At 32.5% G+C, this 11,796-nt stretch overlaps 1 protein-coding gene across 1 annotated transcript; it reads right to left on the bottom strand.

Moving 5' to 3' along the window:
- Positions 1-1,836: 1,836 nt before the first annotated feature.
- Positions 1,837-9,345, bottom strand: LOC118204790 (putative ATP-dependent RNA helicase DDX43). The gene has a single exon (XM_035377084.2). It carries the CDS (start codon positions 9,219-9,221, stop codon positions 7,200-7,202), a length of 2,022 nt encoding a protein of 673 aa, XP_035232975.1. The 5' UTR covers positions 9,222-9,345; the 3' UTR covers positions 1,837-7,199.
- Between the last annotated feature and the right edge of the window lie 2,451 nt (positions 9,346-11,796).

The following is an 11,796-nucleotide window of genomic DNA, read 5'->3' as shown; positions in this document are numbered from 1 at the left end:
GTAGATCGGGAGATATAGGACTGTCCCATTTTTTTTTTTTTGAGCAGTGTACATTAATCATTCAGCCTATAGATATCGGAATAGTGTGTGTGCTGAAATAGAAATATAAAGTAGAATTTTTAAAATCCATGTTAAATTTCTTGAAGGCTGGGAAGACTATTTAAGAATTTTTTTTAATATTTTAGCGTAAAATCTCTTTTTTGAAAATATGTGTCTCCAAATACTTAAAAAAAATGTTTGGCACAATTTATGGCCAGCTAGCATACTTCAAGGATGCTCTGGATGTAAACAAACACCCCTTCTGGAGACCAAAGCTTGGGAACCACTGTATCAGTCGAAGTGAGGGGTTGGCACCTCCTTTTATTCTTACCTCTATGGAAATGTGAACTACACATTCATAAATGTTTTTCCGTATTATGCCTTCTTTTACAGGGTTCGTACACATTTCTTCACACAGAAATTAAATACTTTTAAGGACCATTAATGAAAAAAATTAACGACCTATGAGCAAATGGAAACTGAATAAATTCAATTTAAAATATTATCTATGCCTGAATTTCACTTTTGTAATACCATCCTAAAAATAAAATCGATCCTTAAGTATTACTAAACATGAATTAACATAATTATTAATAAGTTTGAGAGTAAAATAAACTTTAGAGAGAGACCTGTTGATTTGAACAAACCTGAAAGGCCTGATGTAGGCACGGTTGGCAAGTGTTGAAAGTCAGTCAGGCTCTTTTTGATGCAGTTAGTGTCATAGCTTCATGTAGAGTTCCAGGGATTGTAACCCAGTTAATATACTTTAAGTTTACAATAAGCCATTAAAGCACCAGAGATGATAAGTTATTTTGTATTATTTTAAGTCTGACTAGATGCAAAGAGAAAGTTTTACTTGAATTTTTACATTTTTGTAGTTTATCTTGTGACCACCATGGGTGTTAGTGAAAGGCTTTTTAAGGGTAAACAGTTAGTTATAAATAATTAAATTATGTAGTTTAATAACCTTAGTTAAAAAAGCTCTGTTAAAATCAAAATCTAATAAAATTTCACAGTTTAAAATACATGCAATTTATGACATTGACTCTTAGGATAATTACACATTAAAAGCTACAAAGCATTTATGTTTTATAACAACAACACTCAACAAAATATTTATCCGTCATTTTAATTTGAAGCCTTCCCAGACATTTTAGCTAGTTTATATCGATTTCCTTCTCTTTAAGCTTCTTTTCTAACAATTAGAGATTTTGTTTCAATATGCAAACCAATGCTCTTGCTAGTTTCTGTGTGCTTTACCTCCTAACTTGTCAACCTCTCCACAATGTACCTATGAGAGTTTACTTGATCTGGTAAAAGTTAAATAGTCCAAAATTCCCGACAGATGTGAAGCAAATTATCGCTATGTCTGAAAGTAAATACAATATGAGACAAAGGTTTAAACAAGCCTCTTATTTAAAGAGAACTTAAAAGATAAAGGCATGTTCGGATGCTAGCAAAATCAATTACATCTCACCATGAACATAATTAAACAAGAATAGTCAAATTCAAACTAAAAATGGGGACTAGTGGTCAAAGATTATACAATTTAATTTTAATTTAATCTGTCTCAATAACTCTATCATATGAAGAAATAGAAATGGGAAATTATAGTAATTATAGTAAAGGCTGAAATCATAAACAATTGGGTAATTTACATAATAATAACTGCACATATCTTTGAAGAATAATTTTCTTTATGTATTCAGTCCTTCAACACGTTTCTTTTTCATTTTAGAATTTTTGGATTTAATTAAGGATGTCTGTTATTCTAAAAAACACTAAATGCATTTAGAATGTACAGAAAAAGCAGCTAGTTTTATTTCTTTTTAGTAATATGAATATTCAGAAGAAATATGAAATACATATGGTAAAGGCCAGTTACAGAGCAGATGTGGCAGAAATTTTAGAATTGAATGACACACCGAACAACAAAATCTAGAAATGGCAAAACATTTAGAATTTAGAGCTGGCATTGGAAGCATTTAGAAAGTCACTAGGCAATACAATTCAGGATCCACACAGATTGCATCAAGTGGGAAAATGCCTAGTGCCAGCTATGTGTATAGTGCATTAGGACATATTAGATGAATCTTTTATATTGTAAATTTTTAATTTCTTTATTAATAAAAAAATCCCTTTCTACAATGCCTACCCATATGATAAGATTAGATGCATTTTTGATATTTTCCATGTTTGTGTCTAGTGAAAAGTAAAGAAAATAAAGGGAAGATAAATATGTTAAGATTCTATTATCAGAAGTAAAACATTCAAATATGTTTTCATTGTTCTTCCAGACGTAAGAAATTCATTGAAAACTGTATGTAAAATACATCCATTACGTGTTGATACCATGGAGACATTTTTTATTTTGTCATATATTTCTCGAATCTTCTAGAATCGTGGCTCTACAAATCTTGCCTTCAAATCCTTCTAAACTTTCAGGGCTGCAATGTCTAAAATCCTAAAGAAAAACTATCCCTACCAATTCTGTAACAGCAAAAGGCCAGATATAATTTGAGGAAAAAAAAAAGGGAGGGGAAAAGTGTAAAATTAATTGGTTAATCTTTGGATTATTGTAACTTGGCGATTTTTTAGCGACCAACTCTGCTACAGCAACACTCTAATTTTTTTTTTTCGCCGCCATTTTGTCTTCACGAAGTAAAGGCATGTTTCTTTTCTTTTTATTTACTCAACACTTTTTCCAACAATCTATTAGCCGAATTACACTTATGCTAGAAATTTTATCTAACAAAACTGCTTAATCATGACAAATATTCACTGCAAAATTGGGAAAAAGTGCACAATAGCAAACTCCTTGCGCGTTTTTCAGAATAAACACATACACATAAACCATGTACATATCGACTTATTTTTACTTAAAAAAACATCCCAGAATTGCACAAAAATGGCATTGCGCACACTCTTCACTATATCCATGTACACTGCTTTTTTCTCATAAATTAGAAAAATTTCATGAAAATACATGACAATTTTCTGAATCTTTAAACCCGGTAAAAACAATACATATGAAATTACCTGATCGCGAAAAAGTATATACCCTTTCCAAATATGAACATTTCCACGTATAAAATAAATAAAATATCCAAAAACTTTTACCTCTAAATTATGTATTATATTATAAACGTCACCAACGAATTCATACCGTAAACATTACAAATACTTAGTGTCAAATATTTAAATTATTTCCATGAACGTTTACTTCAACTTAAACGTATACCAAATTCCTACAAACATAAAATTCAGAAAATAACTATCATTTAATTAAAATATCACTAAACCATGTACACGTCGACTTATTTTTACTTAAAAAAACATCCTAGAATTGCACAAAAATGGCATTGCGTACATTCTTCACTATATCCATGTACACTGCTTTTTTCTCATAAATTAGAAAAATTTCACGAAAATGCATGACAATTTTCTGAATCTTTAAACCCGGTAAAAAGAACATATATGAAATTACCTGATCGCGAAAAAGTATATATCCTTTCCAAATGTGAACATTTCCACATATAAAACAAATAAAATATCCAAAAACTTTTACCTCTACATTATCTTATTATTACAAACGTCACCAACTAATTCATACCGCAAACATTACAAATGGTTACAAATACTTAGTGTCAAATATTTAAATTATTTCCATGCACGTTTACTTCCACTCTAATGTATACCAAATTCTACAAACATATAATTCACAAAATAACTATCATTTAATTAAAATATAATTAAATTCAAGGTTGATCTTTACAATATGGTAACTGGTAGTTTGGCGACATTTTGGAGGCGATAAAGGTTACTACCTGGGACTTTGGTAATAATGTGAGCAGTACTCAGTTCCGATTACGCATTATTTTGTGTGAGGGAAATGAGAGATCATGGGATATGTCATGTGATATTAACGGACGAATTACGGTTCTTTAATCGGAAAAGGGGGGAAATCGGGAAAATATCTGGAAATTTTGTATTTGGTTTATTCTGTGTTGTGTGAAACAGTGTTCGTGAATTTTTGGATCCCATGGCCGTAACTAAAGAAAAGTTTCTCGGACACGTAATCAAGATTCTGAAGAAGATGAGGTAAGTTAGTATTTTTAATTATTTGAGGATATTATTTTTATGCATTGTTCTAAATGTAAGGTGGAAGTAAAGGAATTTGGTATTATTGGGAAAATTGTTATTAGCAATGATTTAGTTTAAAGTAATTAGGATTGTAAGGTAATTTTTATTAATTTAATGTATGTGCTCATTTATATTTTAAGTAGTGTTTTTGAATTTAATTATATTTTAATTAAATGATAGTTATTTTGTGAATTTTATGTTTGTAGGAATTTGGTATAAGTTTCAGTTGAAGTAAACGTGCATGGAAATAATTTAAATATCTGACACTAAGTATTTGTAATGGTTGCGGTATGAATTCGTTGGTGACGTGTATAATGTAATAGATGATTTAGAGGTAAAAGTTTTTGGATATTTTATTTATTTTATATGTGGAAATGTTTATATTTGTAAAGGGTAAATACTTTTTCGCGATCAGGTAATTTCATATATGTTCTTTTTACCGGGTTTAAAGATTCAGAAAATTGTCATGTATTTTCGTGAAATTTTTCTAATTTATGAGAAAAAAGCAGTGTACATGGATATAGTGAAGAGTGCGCGCAATGCCATTTTTGTGCAATTCTGGGATGTTTTTTTAAGTAAAAATAAGTCGACGTGTACACGGTTTAGTGATATTTTAATTAAATGATAGTTATTTTGTGAATTTTATGTTTATAGGAATTTCGTATACGTTTAAGTTGAAGTAAACGTGCATGGAAATAATTTAAATATTTGATACTAAGTATTTGTAATGCTTGCGGTATGAATTCGTTGGTGACGTGTATAATGTAATAGATGATTTAGAGGTAAAAGTTTTTGGATATTTTATTTATTTTATATGTGGAAATGTTTATATTTGTAAAGGGTAAATACTTTTTTGCGATCAGGTAATTTCATATATGTTCTTTTTACCGGGTTTAAAGATTGAGAAAATTGTCATGTATTTTCGTGAAATTTTTCTAATTTATGAGAAAAAAGCAGTGTACATGGATATAGTGAACAGTGTGCGCAATGCCATTTTTGTGCAATTCTGGGATGTTTTTTTAAGTAAAAATAAGTCGGCGTGTACATGGTTTATGTGTATGTGTTATTTTGAAAAACGCGTAAGGAGTATGGTATTGTGCACTTTTCCCAATTTTGCAGTGAATATTTGTCATGATTAAGCAGTTTTGTTTGATAAAATTTCTAGCATAAGTGTAATTCGGCTAGTAGATTGTTGGAAGAAGTGTTCAGTAGATAAAAAGAAAAGAAACATGTCTTTACTTCGTGAAGACAAAATGGTGGCGGGGAAAAAAAATAGAGGGTTGCTGTAGGAGAGTTGGTAGCCAAATTTTCGCCAAAAAATCACCAAGTTACTATAATGTAAAGATCAACCCTTAACAGCATCCAAACACTTCCTAAAATTATCTGAATTAGAATCTGTATACTGGTGTAGCCACAAAAATAAGAGTAAAAAATATCCTCCGTTTGAAAATATATGATTGTTTGACCATATACTTTTCCTTCCTCCAAACAGGACACTTAATAATGGCTACTAAGTAAACCTTCATTTACAGACCAGACAATTAATGCTTTTTTCCTTTTCGTTCCAAATCCTACAGGAACTTCAAATTAATCTTACCACATTCAGCCAATTTACCATGTAAACTACAAAATAACAACGTACTAATCCATGACACAGCAAGCCCTTACCCAAAATCCGACACACACTTTCCAAATTTTTTTCCACGATTCAAATTCACCACAACCAGTTACGTCATAATAGGGTTTTCAGGTTGTCATACATGAGACAACAACTTTGCGATAAATGAAACAACAATTTCGCGATAATACAAGGGGTACCCTAAAGTCAAGTCTAACCAAATTTACTTTCCTTTTTAAAGTTTCAAAAAATAATACAATCATGTCCCCATATTTTTACTCCTAAAGTATTACACCATGTTTATGCTTAGAGCTTATTAAACACTCTTTGAGCTACTAAATAATAAAGTATAAAATATATACATCATAACTATAAATTCGTTACCAAAAGTTTGCCATAATATCCTCAATAGAAGTTTTATTTTATTTCACAGCATTTAGGATACGAGTTGATAAAAACTAGTTGTATTAAAATTGCAAAAATGTCTACAGGTGAATTTACCATGAACAGAATTTAGAATGCAATATATATAAAGATAAGAAAAATTAATTTATGGAATCATTAATATATATAAAACCATTAAATTTATATTTTCTCCAAATGATCTAATTAAAAGTATATAGAGTAACAAAAAAGTTACTTCACACAATACTGCTTATTCTCATATTAATTCATACAAATCTCTTTAATTAAAGAACATAAAGAAAAACTTTTTATTAATAATAAAAATAAAAAATTAGCTTAGAAATTATAAGCATATGAATGTCAAAGATATAAAAACATAAAATATTAATAATATCAAAAAATAACTTTAGTAATCATTAGCATGCAATGTAAAAATTAAGCATATAATGTAAAAATCAAGGCTATAAAAGTGAAAAAAAAAGAAAATTTTTCTGTTTTAAGGCAGGTTTAGAACAAGTAACCAAACATGTTAGTAATTTCACCAAAAGTTTACAGTTTAATGAACTCATTTTCTACCATGTTTTCCATTTAAAAATATAATTTTTGCCTTTTTTTTTAAATAATTCAGATCTTGGTTACTGATAAATGATGGAAGGGCAAAATAATCTGTTCCTACAAAAGTTCCCATTTAAAAGCATAAATGCTGTCAGGACATGGAAGTTGTTATATCCTTTTAATAATAATGACAATAATAAAAAAGAATATAAATCTTTGTACAGGTTAAATATGTATTTCTCAAAAACAAATTGCATACAGAAATAGAAAAAAAAAAAAAAAAAAAAAGTATATTTTTCTTTTAAATTTTAGTCAACAACATACAGCCAGAAAAAGATTTCGATGATAAATAGCTTAAATAAAAAGTTTATCTTAATGGTAAAGCCCATATTCCTACCTTAGCACACAATAATTCTTGGTACCTAATAAATTAAAGGTTTCAAAATCGACGCGATCTACCTCCACCACGGAAACGTCTACCACCTACAGCTGCATCTTCTGCTTCTTTCTTACGTCTCCATGCTCTGTATCTATTTGCCATATCATATAACTCATCAGGGACAAACTGATTGGCCTCTTCAAGGATCCTGATTAAACCTTCAGCATGCATCCAGTCTTGACGGGTAAATATTGATATAGCAATTCCAGTCCTACCAGCTCTTCCTGTTCGACCTACTCGATGAACATATTCTTCAATATTATGAGGGAAATACATGTTAAATATGTGCGTTATATCTTTGATATCTAAACCTCGTGAAGCAACATCAGTTGCAATCAAAATCCTTACATAACCAGTTTTTAAATCATCAAGAGCTTGTTCTCGATCACACTGCTCTCTGTCTCCATGAATGGATTGACACTCTACACCACGTAATACTAAATCACTTGCAACATCGTCAGCAACACTTTTTCTTTCCACAAAAACTATCGCTTTATCATTTGGTGACATGTTAGCAATGAATTCATTTAAAAGATTCCTTCTGTCTTCATCTTCCGCAAATATAATTTCCTGAGATACAGAGTGAACCGCAGCTAAATCAAGCGCACCAACATTTACTTTAAATGGATTTGTCATATACCGAGCAGCCAGTTCTTGCACTTCGTTTGTCCAGGTCGCACTTGTCATTATTGTCTGCCGATCTGGACGGACATCAAGGAGCACTTTGCGTATCTGAGGTTCAAAACCCATATCTAACATGCGGTCAGCTTCATCTAATACAAGGTATGTTACACTGGTAACGTCAATTATTTTGTTCATAACCAAATCATTCAGACGACCTGGAGTGGCTATCACAATATCAACACCTTTTGTGACAATTCCAATCTGGTTTCGTCTACTTCCACCACCGTAGACACAAACACTAGTAATATTATGATAAGTATACTTCTTAGCTTCAACTTCAATCTGTTGAGCAAGTTCCCGAGTGGGTGCCAGAATGAGACAGCTTGGCCCCAATCGTTGACTTCTGGGTGTAACTTGACCCACAATATGAATTAATGCAGGGAACAGAAAGGCAATGGTTTTACCAGTTCCAGTTTGAGCAATACCTATCATGTCATAACCTTTCATAATAATAGGCCATGCTTGACACTGAATCGGAGAAGGAGTGGTAAAACCTTGTTTTTTAAGTTCTACCAACAATTCTGGGTAATGTTGAAAAGCATGATCAAACGTAGAAACAGGATTAGGAATCCGTCTCTCATCATCAGGGTTAATTTTAACAACAGATATGGAATTATTTGATGCTCTGAATGCAGAAACTTCTCTGGGGCTCATTGCTGCAACCGCTGGATCTTCGAAATAAAATTCTTTTATAATTGGGGGCAGAGCTGCTAGCTTTCGTTGTCTTGCCTCTTCACAACTCTTATTCAGTGAGTCCCAATCTATAAGTTTGGGACCATCATCTGTGGATGACGCATACGAATTTCCATACCATGAATTATCACCACCTTCGTTTGTAATAGTAGTCCTTCCAAAATTCGAAGTCAATTCTTCGATTAAATTTTTTGCTTTCTCGCGAGATTCAGATGAGCCAGTTAATCGAACAGGAGTCGTTTCATCGCTGCTGTCGTTCTGCAGGACTTTAATTCGAGCCCCACTTTCTCTTTCTAATTCTTGAATTTTGGAACCACCACGACCTATAACTTTACCTACAAAATTCGAGCCGATTTCAATTTCAGTAGCTTCTTCATTCTGCTTCCATGCTGAGTTTGTATTATATCCATCATGGGAATACTGCTTTCTTCCTCTACTAGAAAACTGACGATTATTACCTCTAGGTTTTTCTCTCCACGAATCTGTGTCTTGATTTCTGTAAGGTTCTCTAGTTCGGTTAGAGTTCCATTCAGAGTTTCTTCCACTTTCACTTACTCGCTTTCCGGGAGGCACATAAACAGATTCTTTATATGCATTGGAAGAAGGAGGAGGGGTATACTCTTCATCGTCCCAGCATTCTTCCATAGTACCTAAATAATGTTACAGAACTGTACAGAGAAAAAATAACTGCATTCAAAACTTGACAAGTGCCTTTGCAAACAAAATACACGACAAATGAAAAGTACCGGGCGATTTGTTGCCATTCCCTGAAATAAAAATTGAACTGTTGCCAATTTACGAACAAATATTATTCCAAATGATTAAGAAGTTTAGTAGGAAAAAAAGACATTGACGCAAAATAAAGGATGCAACACTGGATGCAAATCTTTGCAAAGAAGAAAGTCCTCGAATGCAGCACATTTCGATCAAAAGGCAGCTTACTACGAAACAGAGTAGATTAAAAATTACTCCCCGTTTGCTACTAATTATCATTTTAAGCCATCAGTAGCTGAAAGAAGAGAAAGAAAGTTATTTCTCATTCTTTTTATATTCGTCGTCTTACTGTTCTCCGATTAATATCCCTTATAAATTATATAAATGAGAAATAACTTAATCAAAAAAATTAAACTTGATAGTAATAATCCCAGCATGACATTAAGTTACAGTAAAATTTAAGTTATTTATAGTAATTTAATGTGCAGTCTTTCATAGGGAAAGCAGTGGTGTTGCTAGATTGGGGCAAGGAGGGGACATTTGTGCGCAGCATCTATGGGGCGCCAAACTGATTTTAAGAAATTTGAGAATGAAATGCTTTCCACTAACAGAAAGGTGTGTGTTACAACTCGAACACGAAATAAGCGAAAGTTTCGCTTCTGCCAGTGGCAAAGAGGAGTCGAAAAACGAACTTGGAGGGTAGCTGTCGCTCACTCGGTTTCTCATGATAGAATTTGATGAGAAGGGGGATAATCCCCATCTTTTGATTTGAAATAAATCTCGAATTATGTATGTATTGTAATATAAAATATGTGTGTAAATAAAAAGTCTTTAAGACTTAATTGAAGTAATGATTTGAATCGAATATAGAAATCGAAAGCTCTCCCAAAAAGAACTATGGATTAGAAATAACAGTGTGCGAAATCGTCGTTTGTCCCCGGGCGCTGAAAACCATAGCTACGGCTCTGCGAGACAGTGAAGTTAATTTAACAGAGGCTAAAATTAAAATTGAGAAAAAGGTAAAACAGCATGCAATGAGATGCGGATGTGAAATTCACGACGTTTCCGATGTTAGCATGCACCAGTTCCCATCACAGACGTTCCCATTCTAGAAAACTTCATAAGATTAAGTTATTCATAAAACTAAACATTATATTCATTGGCGAAAATAAATATGTAGTATTATGAGTAAACAAAAGTATTTACTAATAAATATTAAAATAATAAACTGTGAGTAATGTTAAATTAAAAAATAAATTCAACAAAATTATTAGCTTAGTACTGGAAAATGATAGCTTTGTAAATGTAAACGTATCATGAGTTGTGAATTTAATAGATCTGAGTTCAACAGAACGTTTATATTGCGAGCATCTTAACAATGCCCTATCACAATATAATTTGCTGAACAATTTTCAGACTCTGATGATAGCTTTGCGACGATCAGATAAAAAAAAAAGGGGGACATAGCAGGATGTAGAAAACTGTAACCAAGATTATGATTGAGAAACAAATGTGAGTTTCTAAAGCAAGAAATTGGTTTTGAGATGAAGTAGACTCTAAAAAGAACATTCGAAATCTTAGGGGTATGGCCAGATTTGGGGAGATAACTATTTGTATTAAAATACAAATTTCAGAGAACGATAATAAAGTTAATTCGAATATGAACGTTAATAAAACTTAATTAGTTTAATTAAGCATCAGTAAAAACGATCAGCGAGTTACAAGGAGCTTTACCCTCTCATCAACTGACACTGGATAGGCAAATATGTGGCGGGCACCAAAAACGTGCTACGCGCCACAGAGCGCTGAATTCTGCAGTCTGGGGTAGCAGAAATTAGTGCAGGTGACAATTTTAGAATTTAGAGGAGTCCGAACAGAAAATTTAGGGATAATAAATTTCTAAGAATTTAAGGGAGGCAATAGGCTGTAGAAATTAACGACGGGAAAAGTCTAAGAATTTAGGGAACTGATGCGCAGCAGAATTTAGGGACGGGAAAAGTCTAAGAATTTAGGAAGCTAATGCACAGCAGAATTTATAAGCCACAGAGATTTCACCGGGCGGCAGAATGCCTAGCGTTGACCATGGGTAAGTGCAGGAACTTTAATGAGGTGCTTTAATTTCAGTATGTCGAGATAGAAAAATATTGGAATCTAACTGTGGCTCTTGCTCGCTTTCTGTTATCATAGATATTGACATAACAATTTAAAATTGGCGTTGAGTAATTATTGAAGTTTTTCATATTTTTAGAAAATTGCTGGAAATTTTAGCAATGAATAATATGATCGTAAGGATTGGATTGGATTGGATTATTCAGTTATGGCAAAGCACACGAGGGCTATCTGCCTAAAGGGAGGGATGCCTTCGTAGAGGACTTTCTAAAGGAAACTGGCTCGTATACCCGTTACACATGGGGAAAACCACGAAAACGCCCATGCAGCCAGCCCGTTCGCGGGATTCGAACCTCGGACCAAACTACCAGTGTTCAACGTCTTTACCGCTCGGCCC

This window comes from Stegodyphus dumicola, chromosome 3 (assembly GCF_044657685.1).
Source record: "Stegodyphus dumicola isolate Sdum_Otavi_A_Nest chromosome 3, ASM4465768v1".
Taxonomy (NCBI): domain Eukaryota; kingdom Metazoa; phylum Arthropoda; class Arachnida; order Araneae; family Eresidae; genus Stegodyphus; species Stegodyphus dumicola.
The sequence above is the reverse complement of the archived record's forward strand: the minus strand, read 5'-3'. Positions and strand labels throughout refer to the sequence as shown.